Genomic DNA, 27,270 nt, shown 5'->3' on the forward strand with positions numbered 1-27,270 from the left:
GTGGTCAGTGGTGTGCAGTGGAATGGACTTCTCTTGCTTCGAATGACGGAGTAGATTTGAATTGTGTGGCATTGTGTGTTAAGGAGTGGAATTGTGTGGCATGGAGTGGAGTTGAATTGTGTGGCATGGAATGGAGTGGAATTGTGTGGCATGCACACTGTTGGAAAGTAGGTTAATAGTAGTGGTAAATCTACCATTGCAACAAGTCCACTTACACAGTCAAGGGCTCAGAATACGTCTCAGAAAATTATTCCTATGCTCAACCCTTCGTAGCTTGGCTGCGAGCAGGCATACTTAACTTCAGAGCCAGGTATGTAAAGCATTTAAAAAAACAATTCAGTAAATAATTAGGACACAACACACAATAAATATCCAACACCAATTTAAAACAATATTTTTATCTTTAAAATGATATCAAAACAAAAAACATCCAATGTAGGGAACCAAAGAAAGCAATGTTTAAAGAGTAAAGACTTTCTAGTGCTTGGAAACCAATAGTGCCATTTCTTGACATTTGTTCACCTCTGACCGGGACAAAGTCAAAGTTTGAGGCCGTGATGGAGCCCTGGTCGGATACACTAAGCTGGAGGCCCCGGTCAAGATTTCACCTTCACACTTAGAAACTTTTCTGGAGGATTTCTCACCAGACGTCGTGCAGCCTCCTCCGGCAGGCTGGATTCGGTGCGGATTTGATGGATTGCCTTTATGTTAGGGTCAGGTAACTGTCTGGAGCTATTTCACAAAAGTTCACCAAATGTTCCCAAACTTCCGGAACATCTTTCTGAAGTTCCTCTTGAGAGTCCAAAGTCTCCAGAACACAATCCAAGAGTCTGGAATTTTGAAGATGGTCATTGAAATCTTGGGAACACAATTTCCACAATGCAACCGGACAACACCCTTAAAAGTCCACCAGATTGTGAATTGTGTGGCAATGTGTGCTGTGGATTGGAATTGTGTGGCATTATGTGGAGTGGCATTGTGTGATGAGTGGATTGAAGTGGCATTGTGTGGCATGGAGTGGAGTGGAACTGTGTGGCATGGAGTGGCGTGGAATGGAGGTAATTTGAATTGTGTAGCATTGTGCGGAGCAGAGTGTTTTGGAGTTGTATTGTGTGGCATAGTGTGGGGTGGAGTGTAATTTTGCGGGAGTTTATAGCTTGGAATGGAGTGTAATTGTGTGGCATTGTGTGCAGTGGAATTATGTGGGGTGGAGTGGAATTGTGTGCCATTTAGTGGAGTGGAATTGTGTGGCATTGTGTGGAGAGGAGTGAAGTAGAAATGTATGGCATTGTGTTTGTGGAGTGGAATTGTGGTTTTGTGTGGAGTGGAATTGTGTGGCATTATGTGGAGTGGAGTGGAATTGTGTGGCATTGTGTTCAGTGGAGAGCAGTGGAATTGGGTGGCATAATTTGGCATGGAGTGAAATTGGGTGGCATTTTGTGGAGTGGAGTGGAAGTGTGTAGCGTGGAATGGAACTGTGTGGCATTGCGGCCAGTGGAGTGCAATGGAATGGAATTCTGTGGCATTGAATGACGTGGAGTAGAGTTGAATTCTGTGGCATTGCGTGATAAGGAGTGTAGCGTGGAGTGAAAATGTGTGGCATTGTGTGGCATACACACTGTTGGAAAGTGGGTTATTAATAGTGGTAAATATACATCTACCACTGGCAACTAGGCCACTATCACAGTCTATGGCTCCGAATAGGTCTCATAAAATTATTCCCATGCTCAACCCTTGGTAGCTTGGCTGTGAGCAGGCAGGCTTAACTTCAGAGACAGGAATGTAAAGCCTTTAAAAAAACAAATTCGGTAAATAATTAAGACACGGCACACATAAAAATTCAATACCAATTTATAAAAATAGGACATATTTTTTATCTTTAAAATGACAACAAAACAAAAAAAACATTGGAGGGAACCAGAGATATGAATTTTTAAAGAGTAAACACTTTCTAGTGCTTATAAATCAATAATGCCATTTCTGGATATTTGGTCGCCTCTGACTGGAACAAAGTCAAAGTGTGAGGCCAACCGTGATGGAGCCCTGGTTGGATACACTAAACGGGAGGCCCCGGTAAAGATTTTACTTTCACACTTGGAAACTTTTTTTGTCACCAGATGTCGTGCAGCCTCCTCCAGCAGGCTGGATTCAGTGATGGCTCGCCAGATAGCCTTTCTGTGAGGGCCCGGGCTCTTTCTGGAGCTTTTTCACAAACGTTCACCATATTTTCCCAAACTTCTGGAACTTCTTCCCGAAGTTCATCTTGAGAGTCCAAAGAATCCAAAACACAATCCAAGGGTCTGGAAGTTCTAAGATGGTCCTTGAAAGGTTGGGAACACAAATCCCGAAATGCACCTGGACAACAACCTTGAAAGTCCCCCTGATACACTCCAGGCAGGGGGCTCTTGGTGGAGTTGATGTAGGTGAGCTCCTTTAATCTGTAGCTTGCAGGGAGCCCACTCTTTAATCCTATTGAAGCAAGGTACATCCAAAGGGCTGTAGTTCCAGAAAATGCAGCAGGTGCAAACAGTCAGAATGCAGGGCCTGATGGTGCAATTTAAGTTTCCAGCTTGGCAAGCCTTCTTCTTAGTTTCAAGCAGCAGATCCGAGAGGCTCTTCCCTTCTCAGATACTTATTCTGTGTTCTCTTGGGTCATGCAGGAAGCCACTCCTGTCCAATGAGGTGCAGGGCAACCCCCCAGAGCATGACCATTTCCTCCAAAGTGTGGCACAATAGTCTCCCAGAAAGCACTATTCTTCCAAAATTGAATATGGCTGAAGTCTCAGCAGAGAAGCAAGAGCTTGCTAAACCAACCTCCAGGATGGCTCATTTCCATAGCACCCTTCCCTCCAACATCTGCACATTCCTTCCCTACGCTTACCATCTGGCTGGGTTCACAGTGTAAGGAGGTAGATGGACCTGGCTGTCCCCTTCTACCTTTGAACCTGATGCTTTACGAGCCCAACTCCCTGCTCCGGCATTCCTGTTACAAGAGATAGCATGTATCCCTTGGTACCACTTATCACTTCATCAAAGCAGCCTGGTTAATCCACTAAACTGACCAATCAGGACAGACCACTGGAAGGCTGAATTGTGGCTTACAGACAAGAAAGACTTATAACTTATTTTCTGTACATTTAAGGATAAATTCAACAACAAAATATTGTTGGATTTATCAATACCATTCTCATTATCCTTGAATTATATTTTTTGGTTGTCCCTTCTGGTAGTTATGAACTATGTAGCTGGGGATCTACAATGGGGAAAATGAAATGCTCAATTTCTCCAACACTGGGGCCTATAAAACTGCTTTCAGAAGGACCCTGCTTATGGCTACATAACACCCCCCCCCCCCACCGCTGGGACACCTAGGGGAAACTTTAGGGGCCCCGAATATACAAAAATAATGTAGATCCTCACTCCACAATGCTCTTAGCACAAAAGTCGATTTTGGGAAGCACTTTAGTATAGAGAGGAAAGTGAAATATGCAATTTCTCAATCCCCAGGGCATACATTTAACTTCTTTTATAAGGGTCTTCCTTATAAGTACCTGACCCCCCACCACTGGTACACCTAGTGGGGACCCTGAAGGTACTTAATATGCCAACGTATTGTAGTTTATCCATTTTTAAGTGCCCCAACACCAGTGGCTGCCCCTCCGCAATGGCAGAGGAGCGTCGCCCCACTGCCTGGCTCAGAGCCACCAAAAGTAAAATAAAACTATGCTCTTGCATTGTTTTTTTATATTTGCCAGCTCTTGGCCGGTGGTGTTGGAAGGGGCAGGACTTAGGCATAGGAGGGGGAAGAGTGCTACGTGCACTCCACTCCCTTAGTGCGCAAATGTGTTTTGGCCGGCCATTTCAGGCCGACCAAAACACACATGCGCACTTAGGTTTTTTCCAGCCCAGCTGCAGAAACCCCACAGACTGCCTGGTCTGAGCAGGGCATATTCCTGCTTGCTCAGACCAATGCCCACGCTGCTCTGCAGTACAGGGATTGGATGGGAGTCTGGTTCCCAGGGCCTGATCAGACCCAGAAAGTGGAGAGGTGGCAAACGCGACATTGAAGACGGACGGCCGCAGCAGCAAAAGGTATGTTTTTTTACACATGTTTAATATAGTAATACCCCCATGACCCCACCCGCCCCACCACCCTTTGTTTATGGCAGCCATTACTGCCTAACACCAAAGTCAAGTTTGGGCACAATTTACATTTAATACAGTTCTCCAAATCAGGGCTGCTTTTAAAATGACCTCAAGTTCTCAGCAATGCACACATGCAAGTGCAGAAAGGGCTGCTGGCCTCTCAACTGCCATGCCCTATTATATACTAGAGACTTAAAGGTAGTTTTAATCCCCCTGCCCTATTATGTACTATGGACTTATAGGGGAGGTCATGCCAATCCTATGGGTACCCTAACCCATAGTGTACCCTAGTGTGCGTAGGTGTTTTCACTGTAGTCTAAGTGTTTTCAGCATAGCACTGGCCCTGGGTCTGGTTAGGAAGAGCCCAGGGGCAGTCTGAGTCAGTTACCACCAGTACCAGCCAGCCAAAAATGGGGGTGGCCAGGGCACATGATGACTTTGCAGCACACAAAAATCTCTGTCATCTTTTCTCTCTCATCCAAACTGTACTACTGCTGCCAGATTTCATCTGCCTGACTAGCTTCATAAACTGCGGTAAGTGCATCATAATGCGTGGAAGAGTTTGCACAGGCTGAAAGCATGCCCAGGAGCCACCAGCAGTAGGGAGTAGAAGAACCAGGACAGAAACAAGTCAGTCAGAACATAACATAAATGGTATTACACCTGGGGTCCACACAAGTGCAGTAGTCAACTATCTTAGACCATAGGATAAATAATGTTAAAACATACATGCTAAGTGCATCCGGTTTGGAGAACATGCATACTTTTTCAGGAACAAAAATCACAATTTAACTGCAGTTTACTTTAAAGGATTAATGTAATGCCTTGTAATGCCTTGCAGTGAAATGTTTATGTTGGACCAACATTTCCTCTGAGTATTTACAAGGTTTGTTTCCAGCAGCAATGTAGAGTTCCTGAAGCAATGGAGAGTGAAAGGGGGCAACAGGAGTTGAGGGGCATACTGTTAGGGAGAAATTGCTGAAGCAACACAAGGTAGGATGTGGGAATGAAAGTGGAAGCAATGTTGGGGAGGATGTGGCCTAATGGCTACAACTACCGGGAAACCAGGGTTGATTCTCGTTGTTGGCTCAACACCCTGTGATTCTGGGCGAATCAGCTTTCCTCGAAATATGAAAGTGTCCTTGTGTAATATAACTGGTGCACACGGATAATAAAAATAATATCTCCGAATTAGAAATGTCAATAATATATAGATGACGAGGAGTGCTGAACTTATATGTAATTATAGGATCAACAGAGATATTATTTTTATTATCTGTGTGCACTATGGCCAATTGGTGATAAAGCTGTCTATGAATTCGTATGAGTTGCCAAACAAACTACGAGTCTGTTTTCTAATGCCTTGCAATTGTAGTTTCCACACATAACTAATCACATGCACGGTTTATAAATGGTGGATTGTTGACAAAACGCTGTTGGTGAACAAGCCTGCTGGATCAGGCGAAACGCGTCTGACACTGCCGCCTGATTAAAATCTGAAAAGAACTCTCAAGAAGTGGCGTCGTCATTTCCTTATGGTTTAAAGAGTGTGCCTCTGAGATATATATATATATATATATATATATATATATATATTACCTAGTTATAGTTAGGTCTGCTTTTTTTATAGACTGGGCCTTTTTTCGGTTTGCTAATAACTTTGCCCCGTTTGACGATTATACACAAAACTTTCCCCAAAAAGTATAGAGGCATATTACCAAGCAGGGCGATAGGCAATTATCGCCGCTTTAGCGGCTGTTTTCGGCCGCTAAGTGGCGATAATTCTATCGCTCTATTAGCAAGCTGTCGCTAACAGCAGTTAGCGACAGCTTTAGGCGATAGCGAGCGGTTTGGGTGCCGCTTTGCATATCAGCGATATTTATCGCTAATGACATGCAAAGTGGGCGTACCCAACCTGTTAGCGACTGAAAGCAGTTGCTATCCCCTATTAGCAAGACAGGCGTAGCGATGGAAATATTCCCGCTATCGCCAAAAACGAACGCCTGCTCTGACCAGTTCTTAGCCATGTTATCCAATGGGAGGTGGATAACATGGCTAAGAGCATTTTGTCGCTAATGCGTGAATATCGCTGTATTCTCTGCAATATTCATGCTATCGCCGGAAAATGTATTGCTTTGGAGATAAACGTTGCTAATAGCACGTTATCTCAGCGATAATTTCCGGCGATACTTAGCGATAAAAAATTTGTTGCTAAGCCTAGTTAGTGATAAATATCGCTAATCGTTGGTAATAGGCCCCATAATCCGCCTCTGCTCCTTCCTGGAAGTTTTGGGGTGATCTGTTGAGTGGGGGTTGGGGGTGCGAGAAAAAGGGGGGGGTCGCAAAACACAAAATCCCCATTCATTTTCCGTAGAATGTTTTAAGATGGGCTACAGCAAAAACTGCTGAACGGGATTGCATCAAATTCAACAGGAAGCTAGATCTTGGTCAGCATATTGCGCTTTTTGAAATTTGGTGTCGTTTTTGCGATATTAAGGGTAAAATAATAAAGATATTTGGACGGTTGGGCTTGCAAGAATCTCAGAGACTCTCGCTGGAGTGCCAATTTAACAATAGACTCTTGCAGGATCAACAAAAAAAAATGGATGATGGGCTGTATTGATTTATTTTAAGCCCAGGGGAGCCTACCCCCGGGGCTGTGTCCACAAAGGGGAGTGGGATTACGTAGCCCCCCTAGCCGAGCCTCTAGAAGCCTCAGGGAGCCCACCCCCAGGGCCAAAACCAATGTTTATGGGGAGAGAAGAAGTGCAGCCTCCCTCCCTGAGCTACTAGAGGCCCTGGAGCCTACTCACCGAGGCCATGTGACCCTCTCCCCTTCAAAATGCTGTTGGGTCCCAGGAGATGGGTTCCCAGGCGCTAAAATCTGCTTGGGGCGAAGCTGCATGCCCCCCTTCCCCTCAAAATGTTGGTGGACCCCGGGGGATGGGATCCTGAGGACAAAATCGGTCCAAGGAGGGGGCACACGTGCTCCTTCGCCTCATAATAACACTGGGCCTCAGGGAATGGTGTCCCCCCGACAATTTTGGCTCAGGGAGTGGACCATGTGTCCCACCCTCTAAATACCATCGGACTCCGGGGCAGAAATCAACACAGGGAGGTGGCCGCTCTCCCCCCTCCTCTCAAACTAATGCTGGGCCAGAGAGGTGGGGTTCCCAGGGCTGAAAGCAGCACCGGGAGGGGGGCCACGCATGTCCTCCTCCCCCTAAAAATAACACCAGGCCCCAGGAATTGGGGTCCATGGGCCAAAAGCGGCCCAGGGAGGGAGACCACGCATATCCCCTCAAAATAACATGGGTCCCCAGGGCCCAAATAGGCTTGGAAAGGGGACTCTCCCTCCCCTCTAAACAACCCGGGCCCCAGGAATGTGGTTCTTGGAGCTGAAATCAGTGAAGGGAGGGGACTGCACGGCTCACCCCCCCTCAAAATAACACTGGACTCTGGGGGAAGGGGTCTCCGAGGCCAAAAATATATGCTCAGGGAGGGAGCCCCTCCACCTGAAAATAATGCCAGGCCACATTGGGTGGGCTCTCAAAACAACAGTGGAAGTGGGCCACGCATGCCCTCCTCCCCCTAAAAATAACACCAATCCCTGGGAGATAAGGTCCTCGGGCCGAAATCGTCGCTAGGAGGGGGAACACGCAGGCCCCCTGCGCCTCAAAATAACACCAGGCCCTGGGGGATGGGGTTCCCACGGCCAATATAGGCCTGGGGAGAAGGGGCACACTCACCCCCCTCCACCTCAAAATAACACTGGGCCCCAGGGAATGGGGTCCACGGGGCTGAAATTGGCAAAGGGAGGGGGGGCCAAGTGGGTCCCCCTCCCTCTAAAAATAATACCGGGCCCCAGGAGATAGGGTCCTTGGGCTGAAATTGACCCGGAAGTGGGGCCATTCGTACCCCTTCCCCTTTAAAATAACTCTGTGCCTCTGGAGATCAGGTTCCCAGGTCATAAAGCGACTTGGGAGGGAGGCTGCAGGGCCACCCCTCACCTTTATTTTTAGAAATGATCCTGGGGATTGAGTCCCTAGGGCCTAACAAGACCCCCCCTTTAATTAAAAAACAAACAGTCCTGGGGGGTGGAGTCCCCTGGACCAGGCCATTTGGCCAACCTTCAGCCGTGCACAGCATGGGGTTGGCTGGCTAGGGGGTTGGCTGCAGGGCCACAACTCCCTTCCATGCATGGCCAAAGAACATGTGCAGCGCAGGATTGCATTTACGTATGGTAATTAAGTTTTACTTTACCTTAAAAAAGCCTAGAAATTCACTGGAAAAACAAAGGTTAAAGTAACAATGAAAAAAAAAGATTTGTTTTGGTTTTAAAAAAACATAGAAATTCACTGAAGAAACTAAAGAGGTAAAGTAATGTTATAGTTTGGTGAATTTGTCAATGACAACAATGTTTTGAACTTTAAAAAACATAGAAATAAACCAGTTATAGTTAGCAGCACTAGCTATAACTTGCACACCCACCATGCACTGCTTATGATATCACATATAACATCACTCATGACTGGTTCTTTGACATCATTTATGGCATTACTGATGACACCTCAAATAACATCAACATAACGTTTTCACACGTGGTAGTTATAGTTATCGCAAATAACTATAATGCATGCTCTAAGGTAACTATAACGTGCGACCTCACCATGCACTGCTAATTACCCTACATATTACATAACTCATAATACCGTTTATGACATAAGTAGGCTATCCTGTTTTAGCTTTAAACGTATAATAATTGATAAAACCCCACCGAAAAGGAAATAGCCCTAATCAGTTTGAACATATAAACACTGAGTAAACACCTGCAGAATCAGAACTAAATGCCATTCAAAGAAAGGAAAAGGAGAGTAAAAGAGTTATTTTTACTCCCTCCTGAAGGGGTCAATACAATGTAACTTTATTATACAAGGCAGCAGCAAGAAAGAATGGGCTAATATTATTCTGCTTGAGTTTTGTTGTTTGGGGATGTCACTAAAATATTGTTTCCTCTCCCTTTTGCTTTTTTCAGTTTTGTGGTCTTGGGTCTAAAGATGCAGGGTTTAGAAGCATGTTTTAGGTCTTATTTAATTATTTTATAATTTGTAGAGAATCAGGAAATATCAAAATCATATTTGATATTTTGGCTAGGTTTGATTCTTATATTGATAGGTAAAATTGCTGGTTTCATAAGAATCTTTCCCAATATGTGCCAACACATTTACCCACGGACAGAGGATTGGTGAAACCCTTTGATATATCAGCCACATTTTCTAGTGAATCAGTATTGATAGTAGGTGAATTGCCAAACACCTCAGATTTTAAACATTCACTGCAAGGTGTGGTGACAGGTATACGTGAAAATAGTGCTTTCATCAAGCGTCTGGGATAATGGTGAAAACATGACACTAGAATTTTGGAAAATATGGAATGGAGTGTCACTTGGAGTGCTGTTGCAAAAAGTTCATATCAAGTTCAACAAAGATTGGAGTGATATTGTTTGTATTTACAGTGATTCAGCTACGTATATGAAAACGCTGTGTGATGACCTATTACAATTGATACCTAAGCTGAAGTGCTTCAGAGTAAGAGATCCTTCCCACTTGCTAGATGGTATCCTGAAAGCATCTTTTCATTCTTCAGAGTTAAAGAAGAAAGCTATTGACTTTGTAGTCGATTCTGGGGCACTATTTCGTTATGAGGGGGAACTAAAACACAAATATTTCTAATTTTTTGCTTTGTGCGGCATAAAGTAAGAGTCATCCGACTGTGTAATTTAGCCGGTGGTTCTCAGACCTAGAGGCCATGAATGCTATATTATCCATGTGGCAATCATTTAAAGAATTTTTGCTTAGTGAGGGTGCCAAAGGCAAGAAATGTGAGGATCTCGGTCGCATATTGATAGTGATGTGAAAAAGGTAAACTACCAAGGAAGCAGCGTAATTGGTGTTGATGTGAAACATCTCAAGTGTAGACTGGGCAACTCTTTTTAGTGACGTTGGCACTGCAACATGTTCCATGTTAGAACGCTTGCCACTCGGTAAGCAAAGAAATGTTGAGGAGCAATTCAGGAAATTTTATTTTCACAATGCATGAAAAATGGCTTGCATTGACGCAGAGAAATGTCAGTTTACCAACCATGGCATTTGAAGTCAATGAGGCCTCACTGTGGTACTTTGCTCAAGTTCTAGATTCCTTCCGTGAAGGGGCGTTTTCTCCAGACTTTGAAAAGTACTGCTTCATTTTTGACTGCTTCAGTAACTCGGAGGGCATGTGCGCCCAGTTCAACGCAAGTCTTGAAGAACCTGTCCCTAGAATCGCAATCCTCAGGTGCACCAGTATTGGCATGGAAAGCTATATCAGATGCCAGAGTTAGCAAATTGCGTACTGGCTGTTGAGGTGTTGCCCGTCTCAAGGGCCAATATTGAGAGGGCATTTTCCCAGATAAAAGTTTTGTATGGGACGGAAAGAGCGAGCGTGCATGACCAAAGACTCACTGAAGAAGTACTGTATGGTGTACTACAATAAGTTTGATTTGTAAACATTTATTTGGACCTCATATACACTGTATGTGCACTGCCGATATACCCTGCACTCTTAGTGCAGAAAGCAAGCAATAATAAATGCAAAATGTCCCATAAACACCAGAAAACACTGTTCTGTTGTTTTTAACAGCATCGAAATGTGTAGCCACTGATAACCACTGTTTTTTAAGGTATTGAAATCAATGTAAAAACCCCACAAGAATTTACCAAAAAAAGAAACTGAAAACAGGAAAGCCTAGACATAATTGATGTCACTGGAACATTTGCAGTGAAATTATTGAAGTGAAAACTGTGCATGGCAGGGGACAAGTTATAGTCACCTTACAGCACGAGATATAGTTACTTGAGATAAGTATGATTGGTGAATTTCTGTGGTTTTTAGAGTTTAAAACGCTATGTTTTCACATAACTATAATGTTTCTTTAACCTTTGATTATTTTGGAGAATATATAGGGTTTAGGGTGGGAAAGGGTATTGGGTGCTCAGTGTGTTTGTGTGGTTTAGTGTTGGGTCGGGGTTTAGGGTGGGAAGGGTATTTTCATGGTTTAGAGATAGCGAAGGCTATTGGGTGATAAGAGTGTTTTTAGGTTTTTGGGGTAAGAGAATAGAGTGGTAAGGGTGTTTTAGGGTTTGGGGCAGGTAGGGGTATAACATGGTATGGATATTTTTCGGGTTTAGGGGTGGTAAGAGTATGTGTGGTAAGGGTATTTTTTACGTTTAAGGGTGGGTAAGGGTATGGGGTGATAAGGGTGTTTTCAGGGTTTGTCATGTATTCCTATAGGTTCTGAATCGATCCCCCTATTCCTGACCCTATTCTAGTTAAACAAACCAACAAGTTAACTAGCAGTCAGCCCATGAGGCAGAAAACCCCCATGATGCAGATACCGTTATCTGACGCAGTCACACTACGGCACAGGAACGTGTTATCTGATTAGGTCATAACACTTGCGATCTAATTAGACAAGCGATATTCCTCCAGCCCCTGATAAGGCATACGGAGTTCTCATAACAAATCAAACCTATGACAACCTGGGCAAAACCCTGCGGCCATTGTTTTGATTTCACCGAGAACTTTAGTAAAAGAATGTGCTAACGAGCAAGTCGTATGACATCTTTATTGACGTATCTATGTCCATCCTTACGTCAATCTCGGCACCTTAAAGGTATAAATATTACCGATCTTGCCATATGCAAACACACGCGTGGTGACGAGACGGAGCAGCCATACTTGCCGAAGCCCAGAGCAGACCCCGCTGGCGCAGCCCCGCCTTTCTGACGCGCTGAGAGACGCGCTGCTTTCTCCTGCCGAGAATCCAGCACCGGCGTTTCCGGGTAGCCCTCGCAGGCAGCCTGGAATATCGAGACCAGAGAGAGAGATACCATTCCTCATTCATCCTAAATTCCAGGTACAGAACTGAATAACCCCTCACAGAGAATTCTTTAGTTATTCACTTGGCAAAAACAAACGTAACTTAAACTGTAACTTTCTATTCCCGCCCACGTATTAGACTTAGGTCAGGTACACGGGGTAGGCGTATCTAGAAACACCAGTTGAGTACGTTTAGTCAAATGTATATGTGTATATAATATATTTTATTCATTTTAAAACATCTTATGGCTTAGAAACCATATCAATGTTTTTACAGTATTATTTTATACTATTGCTTTTAATGTATGCACTTTACTTAACTATAAGTATTGCAATAATATCGATCCATTTCTCTTGTATGAGAAAAGAGACTGATCAATAAATAACACCTTTTTATTGAACACGCCCGTCTCTTCCTTTTCTCTACATTCTGATGAGACTAAGAATGCACGTACTGACTGAGTAAAATAATTTGCCTTTTGTTCACACGACTCTCGAGATTGACTCTTGATTAGGGGAGAGCAAAGTTGTCATGTTCTATGGTTGTCAGAAACTAAATCCCTTCTTGTCTAATCAGGGAAGTTAATTCCTCCTTGAACATTCGAGAAAGTTTCTAGTGAACTCTGAGCTACGCTGGCAAACCCAAAACTTTAAGTCTAGTATCGACAGTAGTAGACCTAGTTAACGTCTGGCCTAGGCCTTTACTGCTGTAGGTATTATTCCAATGCGCAGAGCCTATTGGGAAGATAGGAACTACACTACATGGCGCCCAACGCGTTTGGAAAGGGCGATAAAACTAACGTAAGACATTTAGAGTAACTCAGTCGTGCTTTCTCACTCAGACCCCTTTTCCCAAATACTCCAAAGACGTCTGGAGTGGGTGAAAGGTTATATCCGCCATACCTCGCAGGAGGGAACTCCTATGTATGGTTCTTGGTATAGTCAACGTTGAAGGATAAACAGTTCCAAAATATTGTGCATCTAATCTTTGTTTCCATAAGAAACCTGATCTGCAAACAAACAAAATAACCTTCAGGACAGTAAAATGTCAGAAAGTGATGAAGAAAGAGAGGCAGTTAGATTAGCAGCTGACATAGCAGAAGCTGATACTGCACTACAAAATGCAGACCCGGATATAATACTCATCCCGGTCATTAAAAGAAAATCTATAACCTTGAAACTTATAGAAAATGGACTGACACCTAGAGGTGGCACAGTCATATTCGTAATTGAGGCACACGAATATCGGCAGACAGAGGTATATTATTCATGGATACATTTTCCAGCAGCAAATGCTGTAACAAAGTACTTCCACTATTACAAAATAGAGGAACCTCCTAATGAGTACACTCCTTTCGAGGAGGTGGAAGTACCACTCAAATTCCAAGAGCATTTGCTCTTATTTGATGGCGCCCTAAAACATAATAATCACATCACCAGGCTCGGTCCTTTAGGTAGACCAGGAGCAACGTGGCCGGTCCTAGCCGGATACACACCACATCCAGACATCAATGGGATGTCTGCAGCAGAGCTGTTAACACAGCTAAAACAATTAATAAAAATTCATAGACAATTAGTTCAGTATGTGATGCGGACTTCAACAATTCAGCCAGCGATTAAACTTCCACAGCTGACCCCTCACCAGGGGAACACAAATAAAATTACACCACAGAACATCCAATCCTGCCTAGGTAAAGTACCGGCTAAACGGGAACAAATACCATTCTGGTTGGCACAGAAAATTACCCAAATAGAGGCGGTGTTTCCTGACACCACCCCGCTAGAAAAACACAGGATTCTGACTATCTGTCTCCCAATGGGAATCGCACCACACATAGAGGACTGTGACACTTGGGGTACAGTCTTTGCTTCCATCTACACAAAAACGCACGGTGTTCCATCCATTTCGGTGATACCAGATGTGCAAAAACAAATTCAAGACGAATACGGTCCAGAACCCGCTTTAACTCTTGGTATGAAATTACTGAAAGACTTCAAGCAGGTCTCGGCTATATTATTAGCCAACATAAAAGGTGAAGCAGCCAACGTGGCGATCCGCCAGAGGTTAAAAGAGACAGATATAGCAGACCAACCAGCTGAAATTGCCAGCATCATAGAAAAATCCTATGAGGAACTAGGTAGAGATAGTTTAGGTGGAATACCAGTAAAACCGCAACTGACTGAAAGTCCAGAAAAAATATTTTTTAATAATAATTCACCAAAAAAGAACTGGGATGGAAACAAACAATCCAATCCTAAAGAAAAGAAATTCCAGTCCAGAGGAAGGTCTCCTAGGCGAAGAGAGAAATCTCCGAACCAAAGACACAGGTCACCCCAGAGTGACCCCTCTGGGAAAAGATATAACCTTAGAAATAGGGATAATATAAAAAAACCTGATAGATATCAAGACATTGATACGCGTCCCTCTCAATCTTTTCAGACTTCCTCGCAGAAATCGGAAAGAAGAGGACGATCAGAACAAAGAGAAGAGCACGCCAAGTCCAAAGACAAGGAACCTGCTCAACTAAAAAAGAAATTACAATTTCCAAAAAAGAAGGTAGCCAGTATCAAGGTAGTTAACAATACCGAGAATACTGAGGACACAACTGAAAAACGGAGAGTGGGCTCAGACAATGCTAGACAGCGCAGCAGAAGTGAGCATAGCTCGCAAAGTCCTTATGAATCATCTGGAGACAGTGGACACAAATGAATATCTTCAAGTGGAAACTGCAGACACCAGGGTTAGCAAACCTCACAAGATATACGAGATAACATTACGTATAGAGGGAGATAAGACTAGGAAAATAAGGGGACTATTTTGGGATAACCTCTCCAAGGGTTATGACATCCTTCTAGCTGAAAAAGACTGGCCACCAGAGTTTGTCAGGGAGTGCCCTCATGGCGAAGAAGTAATTATGCCTGCCTTCTCAAATCAAATTCCAATTCATAAAAAATACACACTTGCTAGAAAGTGGGCAGTGGCTCTAGCACCTGCTTTATATAAAGATCATGTAGGATGGGATGAGGATTCTCCTCCTCACAAAATCCAGTTAAAATCACAACCTACTGCAGAAAGGCAGTACCCAATTAAGCAAGAAGCTAAAAAACAGGTAAATGAAATACTAGATCAGCTAGAATACCAGGGGGTGATTGAAACTTGCACCTCACAAATGAACAACCCTTTATTTCCGGTCTCCAAACCAGACAATTCATATCGTCTAGTTTTGGATTACCGACACCTTAACACATGTTGCAAAACTTTTGCAGTGCAAAACTCACACAGTGCTGCACTAATGAATAACATAGTGCGCAAAAAATACAAAACAACCTTAGACATCTCTAATGGATTCTTTTGTCAAAACATAGCACCAGAGAGCAGATATTTAACTGCATTCTCAGTAAATGGCACTCAAAAACAATTCTGTCGGTTAGCCCAGGGGTACAAGAACAGTCCGGGGGTATTCTCAGCGAGAGTAACAGAATTACTACAACTATATGATGATGAAGCATTATCTTATGTCGATGACATTTACTTAACAGATGATGACTTGGAGACTCACTTGAAAAGAGTGAACACCATAATACTTGGGTTCGCTGCAGAGGGTTACAAATTCAACTTTAAAAAATCCAGAATTGCCCATCTGACAGTCCTGTTCTTAGGATATGAATTATCAAGCGAAGGCAAAAGCCTGGCTGACAATTTCCTAGAGAAATGTGCCGTACTCCAAGCACCTAGAACACTAAAAAACCTACAGTCGATTCTAGGCTTCCTAAATTTCGGAAGAACATACATTGCAAATTACGCAGAAAGGGTCAAACCCCTTTATGATCTAATTAAACCAGATTTTAAAAAATCCAATTGGACCTCAAATACACACAGAAATTCTGAGATCCTTAAAAACAGACATGCTAATTAAAACAAAATTAGAAACACATGATAACACACGCAATCTTGTGATTCGAGTCATCCCAGGGAGATGCGGATTCACATACCTGACCTCTAATGAGGGGGAAAAGGTACCAATTGCATTCAAATCACACTTGTACAAAGAAGCTGAACAGAAATTCAGCAACAAAGAAAAAATTGTTCATGCAGTTCAAACCGCAATAGCTAGAGAGAAAGATCAAGCGGACGGTAGACATATCACAGTCAGAACGGCAAAATCAGCCTTTGAGGCACTAACAACACCGTGGAATTTACCAACAACAGCATTGAATCCGGAATGGATACAATGGGTGAATTCTATCACAACGGACAAAGTATACTACTACTTTGATCCAGAAGTAGAAGAATTAAAAAATCTAGAATATGAAGAAACATATCCTCTGCCAATCGACATTCTGCCTTTACGACATTACGCCTGTGTAATCTATACAGACGGACATGCTCAACCCTCCGTTTGGGGAGAACAATCATACAACCCCACATGTGAGATTACAAAAGAAGTGTGGCGCGGAGGTAAACTAAAACCTCTATTAACAAAGACACACTCAGTAGAAAGTAATTCAGAACAACAAACTGAAATATTAGCTTTAAAAATGGCGCTAGATAATGCGGATCGCGAATTCCCGACACTTATAGTGTCAGATTCATATTACTGCGTCAAATCATATAACAGCGATTTGCAGACATGGATTCAAAAAGGTTACAAAGATGACACAGATGCACCAATAAAGCAGAAACTGCTCTGGGAACAAATAGCTCTTTTACAAAAAGAACTACCAAAGACTCACGTGACTCACTCACTGAGTCATCAGCGTGATGGCGTTCACGTTGTAGGGAATTCATTGGCTGAAACAGCCGCAGCGGCAGCCACTAAATCGGCTCCCGTAGTTCGAAAAAAGCGTACATTAAAATACATTGACGGTGAAACAGTGCTGGCGGTGAAAACATCATCAAAAGGCGACTGCTCAGCGTTACCGATCAACTATCCACTCAATTATACATACATAATCGATGCAAACTCCGTCCCTTTTGCTCGAATCCCTGGAGTGGGGGATAGGGTGATTCCAAACATGGACAGGAGAAACTTGTTAATCGCAGACGCACATATGGGCGAGGGTCTCAGACACCTTAAACTAAAAGATTCTCTGAAAGAATTACAATCAAGGTACTGGTGGCCAGGCATGAGCCTGCGTCATACCATGTTTGTAAAAAACTGCCCAAACTGCAACAGAGATCGCAGTGGGGAAAGAAACAGTTTAATACCTCGTCGTTCTACTCCAGAAAAAATCAGGAGTAAAAAGGAAGGGTTGCGATTAACATATACAGGCTAGTTCCACTTATAATGTAGATCACCAGCACTCGGCTGACGTCCGGACTGTTATACAAAGATTTGCGAGTCTAAATGGCATATACGCTAAGAGCATGCTACGTTTGACCATTGTTTTCACTCTAGCCCAAAAGCCTGAGGGGAAACATGACCAAATGAGCATAGCCCAGCGGGAATCTTCTCACTTCCTTCCTGAGGGTACGGGATGGTGTAAAGAAAAAACCAAGGCATAAAGCAATCTATAGCGGAAAGGATATTAGGTTCGGGAGCTGGGTGGGTCAAACATCTAATAAGTGTCCAACGTAGTCTCAATAACTTGCCAAGAAATTCTCTGAAGGGATTCAGTGCGTACGAATTATTATTTGGAACTAGGATGATGATCTCTGACATTGATAGTCAGACTTCAGTGGTGAAAGAAAAAACCTTTGATATCAAAGACCGTTTGGCTATTTTGCAGGACTTAAACAAAACAAGAAAAGACCTGAGCAACATAAAGTTGAAACAACAGCCAACAACCACTGAAGAACCACCACCTGTCCCAGCAAGACCTGTCTGGATTCCAAAAGTCGGGGATCTAGTCAGGGAAAAGATCGCGGTAAAGAAGGAATTTGGGCCTTCTTACAGAAAAGCAGTTCCTGTCTTGTCTGTCAACGGGACAAGATCAGTTGTACTACCGCCACTTGCTGGAAAAAAGGAGAACCGAGTTGTATCCATCGACCTGGTAAAACCACAACATGTGGCCGATAACAAACAGTAGGCCAAGTGGACTCCCAATAAGTAGCAGAACACCAAGGTTTGCTACCAGTACAGAGGTCCTAACGAAGAGGCTCATCACATTCGAAACGCCTACAGAAGAACAACAAGGACTATGCAACAATGCAATAGAACTAAGACCTCTGAATACCCAAATAAAAACATTTAGCAGAGACACACCAATCTATAATGAAGTACCAAGTGAAAATGCAAGAAACAGTAATCCTGAAGCAATTGGAACAATTGACAGAACTGCATCCGGCTACTTCATTAACTTCGATGATTCCTCTGAGGGCTTCAGCGAATCAAAGACACAGCCATCATCAAAAACCTTTAAAGACAAAGCTGAAGAATTTTTGAAACAACTGAAAGAAACATATCTGATTTCCCCATGGATTGAATTTTGGGTGGGTTTTGGTGCATTTATCCTCATACTTTGGCTCATCATGATACTAACTTTGGGACGCTTCATTGAGGGAAAATATGCAAAAATGGACACAGCAAGTCAGAAAATCAACTTGATCCTCAAACCACACACATCTTCACACATCGAGAAAAGAGAACTTTCTTCAGTCAACTTCACAGCCAATCCGATACCGGGTGGGGTAGCCTGGGACAACACTGACTATGAAATTTATGGTCCGGTCGAGATCCTGAAATATCCACACCAAATTAAGATCTCATTGAGTGACTTTGCAAAACCAAACTCAATTGCTGATGATTGGGACTTCGAAAGCATTAATAATATGATGTCTGACTTAGTAATGTCTGCTAAATTTACCAAACATGATTATTTGCAGGGTTCTACAAATTATGACAGTATGTATTGCTATAACCACTATGGTAACCACTTTTTACATAGATCTGCACAACCTAGAAATGTTTTAAATTATAATCAATGGGAACATTGTGCAACACCTCCAAAAGGGAGCTCAAGAACCGTTTACGACAAATATTCATATTTTTCAGGTTTTAACACAAGTAATGCTGAAACATTTTATTTTAAATTGTCGAACAAGACAGGAACCAAAACCATGATAACCAACACAAAATTGTTATATTCAGACTCATTTTTTGAACAAATGAATACTTTTGGATTTGATTATTGGGACAAAAATGTTGAATTGAAAAGTGTTTGGGGTACAAAAGAATGGCAAGTACAGGGTATAGAAGCTTTGTTTAGAGCCTGCATGATCCCAGAACAAATGATATTTTTAAATGACACTGTTCAACAGACCACCTGTCTTGGCTTAGCCAAAATCAAAGATTTAAATAAACCGTCTATTCCAAAGCCAATAATGTTTAGCAATAACTCTGATACAGGTGAAGAGATAGACGTAAAACATATATTAAACCAAAACAGAACACATCCTGATTGGAAACAGTGGTTGATCTGGCCCACAGATACTAATAACTGTCAAGACAGATTCCTGAACAAAACACAGGGGTTCAAAATGACCAGGCCAGACCCTAGATATCCTCAAAGACATCACCCAGGGATAATAACCACCTACAGTGTGGGCAAATTATGCCTTCAATGGCTACAAACTTCCACACTGGCAGAAATTAAGCAACACCTAACTTTACTTACTGATGGTGCTGACTTGCGTGATTTCACTTTGGGACCACGCAAACAGCGTCAAAAGCGTTTCATAGCAGCCTCTGTATATGCAGCATACAATGAGGCCTGGAAGGTTACTCAAATTGAAACAGCAGAGAGAATACGGGAAATTGACCGTATTAATTTGGAAAAATCACTTTCTGTAGTGGACAATGGGTTAATGACTCTGTCCTCCAGAATTTTTTCTTTGGACAGCATTGTGTCGTCAGCAATCGATATATTATCGCAAGACTTACTGCTATTACAACACGGTCAGTCACAATTGCGTTCTATTGTACAGCTTGGCTGGACGTTACAAAATCTGCGTTCAGGCTATGTGCCTTGGCGTTTAATCAACACAACGTCACTATTCCAAATCTTTAACCTTACTGATAGACAAATCAGTATGGCGCAAAAGGGTGCTGATTATACAATCTTGAGCATTGAAAAACTAGAAAGATTACCAATGACAATGTCAGAACGACCTGTCAATGAATGGATAATACATGGGATAATAAATATTCCAATCTCAACCTTCAGGTTTCAATACTGCCAAAAATATATACAGGCTGGCATGTACGAGAAATTGGGAAAGGGGTACCTTAAAACAACATGGAACCTGCCCTATTCACATGCATGTGTCAGTAATAAAGGACAGAAAGTGTTTCTTAGTGGCAACAATTGTGCGATGTCACTGAGTGGCACACTTCTGTGTAACGGAATTAGTTTGCATGGAGCCTGTGAAGGGAATTCATACAACCTTTCATGTCACCAGCAAGGCGCACCTGCAACAGAAATAGAACCATTCTTTCAAAGACTCTATAATGGGAGTTACATTCTTATTGTAGACCGCAGATGTTGTAGTCTTATGCCCGGGACTCCTTATCTAGTAACTACTACTGCGAAGGTCAAGTGCTGTGGACGCACATTGTTCCCCAGCTCCTTCCCAGACAGGGAGGCAAGGGCATGGCCCGATTTGAAAATTACTTCTATTCGAATAGATACTTTAAGCAGAATGAAAACAGTCCTTCTTCAGACGCCTACCAGGCTCTCGTCATCAAAAGAAACGTATGATCTACAAGTCGCAAGGACGACTGCAGAGATACATACATTATTATCAACTAATTCCCCCGTACATTTCGCGGAAATCCTGAATGAAATCTTAAATATTTCAGATACCAATGGGGTCTCAAAGGTATTTAAGACAGTATTTTCGATGGCATTAACACCATTCAAAGCCATACTGGGTATTTTTCCAGATTTCGTCCATTCGATTTTTGGCGGACTTCCCCTGATCCTGGGACTAATTGCAGGAATCCTATTCTTAGTCCTTATTTTTCGTTATGGCAACCCATGTCACAGACAAAACTCTTGCGACAAGGGAAGAAACAATCCTAGCCATTGGATACCGGGACCGGATATCAAAAATCCTGGGACTCTCCCGGCTTAGAGACCTGAACATGACTTGGTTTCTATCATTTCGACCAATGTGGCAAAGATGTGTTTTACCTGTATTGAGGTGTCTGCTATGCGGAGAAGAATGCGTGTTAGACACCTGTCTGACGCTACAATCGGATGCGCCGATGGATGCAGAAACATTGTTGAGCCCGATCAAGGTTCATGCTTTGTGCTGCCCTCAAAGGCTACCAATCCTGATGACGGCATTCGTGGAAGCTTCACCACTACGATTGATGGGTAGTGAAGTTCAAGATGAAAGCAGCATCGAACAGGTACGACCTTCTGTCAGTAATGCAAATCAGAATGTCAATGGAGACAATCATGCGCAAGAATGCATGATTACACCTATTTCCAAGTTAGTGGAACTTTCCCAGGAAGCTGTTGACAGTTTTTTCGAAAGCCTAAATGATATGATGTTCTCACCCGAACAGAAATAGAGACTTTTGAGCAAGCTCGCACACGGCGTTCCCTGAATTCGGCCTTCAACTTTAAAAATAAAGTCACATGAACATTTTCGCTCCAGTTCACGGACAGCAGTTTTTCCAGCAGCCCCAAATATTTTTGCATATTTTTCGGGACACTATCTTCTGCTTAAAGTAAGAACTATTCTTAGAGAACTGAGGTTTCTAAATTTTAGATAGCTTATAGACATTAGCTGCCCGCTGGCATGTTCATAAAGATATTTTATTCTGTGATGGAATGGTCTCGAAACTTTTTTCTGTAAGAAACCATTTCATGTGTAATTCTCATATACCAAATAAGCAATAATGTATACAAATGCGATTACTTTGGCATTTTTCTACAGCTTGAGTGCATACCATATATATATGTCTGCAATTTTTTTCAGTATATTTGAAAATTTCAAAATGCATTTATGTATTTTGGGGTGGTAAGGTATACACACTACTCTATAGTATGTTGTACTATGTTATACTATGCCTAGATTAGTAAATATGTCCATAGTTAGCGTGGAGTGGGTGTCATGTATTCCTATAGGTTCTGAATCGATCCCCCTATTCCTGACCCTATTCTAGTTAAACAAACCAACAAGTTAACTAGCAGTCAGCCCATGAGGCAGAAAACCCCCATGATGCAGATACCGTTATCTGACGCAGTCACACTACGGCACAGGAACGTGTTATCTGATTAGGTCATAACACTTGCGATCTAATTAGACAAGCGATATTCCTCCAGCCCCTGATAAGGCATACGGAGTTCTCATAACAAATCAAACCTATGACAACCTGGGCAAAACCCTGCGGCCATTGTTTTGATTTCACCGAGAACTTTAGTAAAAGAATGTGCTAACGAGCAAGTCGTATGACATCTTTATTGACGTATCTATGTCCATCCTTACGTCAATCTCGGCACCTTAAAGGTATAAATATTACCGATCTTGCCATATGCAAACACACGCGTGGTGACGAGACGGAGCAGCCATACTTGCCGAAGCCAAGAGCAGAGCAGACCCCGCTGGCGCAGCCCCGCCTTTCTGACGCGCTGAGAGACGCGCTGCTTTCTCCTGCCGAGAATCCAGCACCGGCGTTTCCGGGTAGCCCTCGCAGGCAGCCTGGAATATCGAGACCAGAGAGAGAGATACCATTCCTCATTCATCCTAAATTCCAGGTACAGAACTGAATAACCCCTCACAGAGAATTCTTTAGTTATTCACTTGGCAAAAACAAACGTAACTTAAACTGTAACTTTCTATTCCCGCCCACGTATTAGACTTAGGTCAGGTACACGGGGTAGGCGTATCTAGAAACACCAGTTGAGTACGTTTAGTCAAATGTATATGTGTATATAATATATTTTATTCATTTTAAAACATCTTATGGCTTAGAAACCATATCAATGTTTTTACAGTATTATTTTATACTATTGCTTTTAATGTATGCACTTTACTTAACTATAAGTATTGCAATAATATCGATCCATTTCTCTTGTATGAGAAAAGAGACTGATCAATAAATAACACCTTTTTATTGAACACGCCCGTCTCTTCCTTTTCTCTACATTCTGATGAGACTAAGAATGCACGTACTGACTGAGTAAAATAATTTGCCTTTTGTTCACACGACTCTCGAGATTGACTCTTGATTAGGGGAGAGCAAAGTTGTCATGTTCTATGGTTGTCAGAAACTAAATCCCTTCTTGTCTAATCAGGGAAGTTAATTCCTCCTTGAACATTCGAGAAAGTTTCTAGTGAACTCTGAGCTACGCTGGCAAACCCAAAACTTTAAGTCTAGTATCGACAGTAGTAGACCTAGTTAACGTCTGGCCTAGGCCTTTACTGCTGTAGGTATTATTCCAATGCGCAGAGCCTATTGGGAAGATAGGAACTACACTACAGGTTAATGGGTGGGTAGGGGTAAAAGGTGGTAAGGGTAGTTTTACAGAATAGGGGAGAAAGGGTATTGGGTGGTAAGGGGGTTTTAGGGTTTACGGTTGGGTCAGAGAATATGCTGGTAATGTGTTTTGGGGTTTAGGGGTGTTTAAGGATATGGGGTGGTAAGGGTATTGTTAGAGTTTGTGGTGGGTACATATGTTTTTAAGGCTTGGGGGTGGGTAGGGGTATATGGTGGTGAGAGTATGGTTGGGTCAAGGGGTGGGTAAGGGTATTGGGTGGTAAGGGCATATTTGGGGTTTAGAAATGGGTAAGGGTATTGGGTGTTTAGGGTGTTTTTAGGGCTTATCGGTGATCGGGGTATAAGGTGGTAAGGGAATTTTTACAGGTATGGGATGGGCAATGGTATAAGCATGTAGGGGTGTTTTTAGGGTTAGGGGTGGGTAAGGGGTCTTTTGCGCGACATAACATTCAGACAAATGTTTGAAGGAATAAAATAGGCCCAACTCGCCTTACCTGTCTGCTCAGCTTGACTCCTCAAGTACGTAGGGCGTAACTTCCTGAATATGAGAGACAGTGTGAGCAGTGTGAGCACTGTCGCTGTTAGAAACAATACTGTTCCAAGGCAAATCCACAGGTTCTCATGTGTATCTTTTGCCGTGGCTTTCATCGATCCTACGGCAGCTTTAAAAAGAGGAAAGGCATGAGCGTCACGGGTGCATTTCTCAACTACATGCGATGCAAACCTTATTTTATGCCACATTAGGCTACCTCAAATTAACACAGTAGCCATCCTTTTCAAGTGCCCCATGGAGCTGTCAGATGCTCTGCAGTAGATTGTTTCTGCTTTTTATCCTGTTGTTCTGGAAACGTCTTTTGCTACAATCTGCAACGTGTGCACTAGATATTGCAGTATGTGGCACGTGTGCTCAATTCATAATCATGCCGAAAACGATGTAGCCGCAGAATCACGTGATTGAAGCAGCCATGTTTATCAATACCTACTAAAATAACCAGGGTTGGATTGGGATCAAAAATAGGCCCGGGCACTCTAAAAAAGTGCCCCTGTGAAGACTGCGCCTTTTCGCAAAACTCTGCTCAAGTGTTTTAATTTAAGTATTATAAAAAGAAGGAGGGGGTTCTCTAAGAGAGCCATGTTTTCTTAACTTCACTGAGATTTAAAAAAAATGCAAATGTTGCCAGGGCTCTTTGTGCAGGGATTAGTTCACACTGGAGAACCACACTTGCAATTAAATGCGGCCACTTCTGCTCAGGCCCCCTGCCCCCGCTCAATCTGCATAAATTAATGGGTTGGCCCAGCGTGAGACTAGGAATGACACCTTCACGCTGTTAGTAAAAGGGAGGTAGTAGAGACCCATCTGTCTCTGGAACGGCAGCTCAGGCCCCCACTGGCCACGGAACAGCACAGACACAGCCCAAAGCGGCCACCACGCTGGCCCAAAAAAAGTGGCACACAGCTGGCACAAGGGTACCGGTCCATTGTCCGATTTACCAGTTCGACCCTGAAAAAATCCTTACTATAGTCCAATAAGCATTTTATAGAAACAATTTGAGAGGATAAAGGTTGTGATATTACAATAAAAACTTCTGAGGGACGGAAAAGGCACCGAGTGGCGTAGCAGGGGTGCCGTCGACCCAGGGGCAAGCAAGGCAAACGGACCCACTTACTGCTGGACTGCTAGGAAAACAGCAACAAACGGTTCAGCGTGCCCCGGTGTCACTGCGCCTGCTGCACTATTTGTTAGCTACGCTCCTGCGCCTACAGGTGGACCACAGAAAGTGTAATTACGAGCCAAGCGAGGCTGCTGGCTGTCATTCTTTCTCAGGACATTTCTGAAGAAAGGCTTGCAAAAAAACAGAGAACAACTTACAAGAGTGGCAGTACCGCTGACAGACGGACGGCGGCGACCTGGAGCACCGCAGCTGACACGAGCGACAAGCCTGCAGGAGCGAGTCAAAATACTGATCTGTAAGGCAAGGGCGAGCCATGGGCGATGACTTGTTCTAAAGTTAACCAGACGACAGGAGCACGGGCTACTTAAGGTTAGCTTCAACCGTGCATCAGCAATCAGATGGAACAGATAAGGGCGTCTAAACTGAGAGATGCGTCAGTGGGGCGCAGGGTGTCGACTGCAGGAGTTTCCCATCACCCTTCGCTCCCCAGGGGCTCGGGCTCATTTGCATACGCGGTGCTGATTCAAGTTTCTACAGTAACTATGTAGTTGCAGGGAATTTCGTATACATTGAAAGGGAACCGACACAGAGAAGGAGTGAGTGTGGTGGGGGAGGGGGCGTTTAGAAATAACCTGTCTGTTTAAAAGCTCCTGTTGCAGAGTTCCTTCTGTGTCCAGCAGTTTTCAGGCAATAATAAAAATGTCAAACTAACTCTGATGATTAATGTTCTAGCAGGAGAGAGATGGAGATTTGTCTAGTGGCAGTTTTGACTCGCTATAAAGTAGCACGGTGGGTTAATATGCCTGCTGCAAAGCACATGTACCATGCAGACCACATAACTGTGGCTAGCTCAGTAAATTACTGCTTTTGTCATAAAAATACTTTTGAACTTGCAGTTCATAAGTTTCACACCTAATATATCATATTGGCAAATGAACTGTCATCAAGGAAGCTGCATACACACTTCAGGGTATAGGTTTCCACATTCTTTCATTATTCTAATGCTGCTACAAAGGGTTGTGCGGGCTTCCCATAGAGGGGGACCCCTGAAGTGGCGGGCCTTATAAAGTGGATCCAGTCCCAGAAGGGCTTCCTTAAGGGGGGTGCGACCACCTCCCCAGGTGCACCCAGGGCCCCTGTCGCAAAGTACATGAAGGGGCCCCCCACACTCCAGAACCAACTTTGAGCTCTCAGGCCAGGGACCAGCCAGTGCTGCAGGGGGCTCCCAAAGCTCGGGGCCCCCACACCGCAGGGGCTTTCGTAATGCCACTGAAAGCATCAGATCCTGAGTGTGTGCTTCTCCAGATCAAACATTTCAAAAATATACTGCCTACTAGTATGAATGACATGTGAGTCATAAACCTTGTAATCCTCCTTATTTTATGTAACATTGCCTACAGACTGATTTACACATGTATGACTCAATGTCTCTGTATAATGTGTGTGTGATGTAATGTGCTCTGACACCATACACTGGCATGAGTGGCGATATATAACAAACGAAATGCATGTGAGAGAGGGGCTATGGAGAGATGAGGAGCACGGTTGCAGGGTGGTAGTGAGGAGCACGGTTGCAGGGTGGTAGTGAGGCAATCGGTGGAGAAAGGTCTCGGTGGGCGCCAAAAAAGATGGTCGCACCCGGCGCCAACAGCGCTAAAGTCGGCCCTGCAGGGGCGTAGCTTTCATTGCAAGTCAGGTGCAGCGGGGCCATGCCCGCTGTGCTACAACTGTTGTTGCCTATTACTACTGAATTTGGGATAGAGGGGTTCATTTTCCTTGCTTGCATTAGAGAACTTAGCAGCTTTGCTAATCCCGGGCATGCCAGAGAAGCACTGGCAGCAAGCTGGGGGCTGTTTAGTTTCCAAATATATTGAACAGGCTTCTGTGGTCTTCTGATTGTATTCCTGTTAAAGAAAATCAGTTTAATTGGCGGCAGCGGGTTGGTTGCCAGAGTGGCCACAAAGTAAATTACATAGAGTCACCCAAACTCCAGAGTTAGTAAAGAGTATACTTTACAACCGTTGACTTCCAATGATGTCACCTATTTGACCATTGTCACATCCTTTTCAAGTATTTTATTC

The 27,270-nt window shown here is 43.4% G+C and overlaps 1 protein-coding gene across 1 annotated transcript in view; it reads right to left on the minus strand.

The window, feature by feature from the left end:
- Window positions 1–25,558, minus strand: part of TNFRSF17 (TNF receptor superfamily member 17) — a 40,047-nt gene extending 14,489 nt beyond the window's left edge. The window contains exons 1-2 of the mRNA XM_078664342.1: window positions 25,387–25,558; window positions 24,011–24,178 (exon numbers count right to left, since the gene is read on the minus strand). Coding sequence (XP_078520468.1) covers window positions 24,011–24,178; window positions 25,387–25,504 — 286 coding nt within the window. The 5' untranslated portion in view covers window positions 25,505–25,558. The remainder of the gene's footprint in view (window positions 1–24,010; window positions 24,179–25,386) is intronic.
- Window positions 25,559–27,270: the final 1,712 nt, after the last annotated feature.

This window comes from Lissotriton helveticus, chromosome 10 (genome assembly GCF_964261635.1).
Source record: "Lissotriton helveticus chromosome 10, aLisHel1.1, whole genome shotgun sequence".
NCBI classification, from domain to species: Eukaryota; Metazoa; Chordata; class Amphibia; order Caudata; family Salamandridae; genus Lissotriton; species Lissotriton helveticus.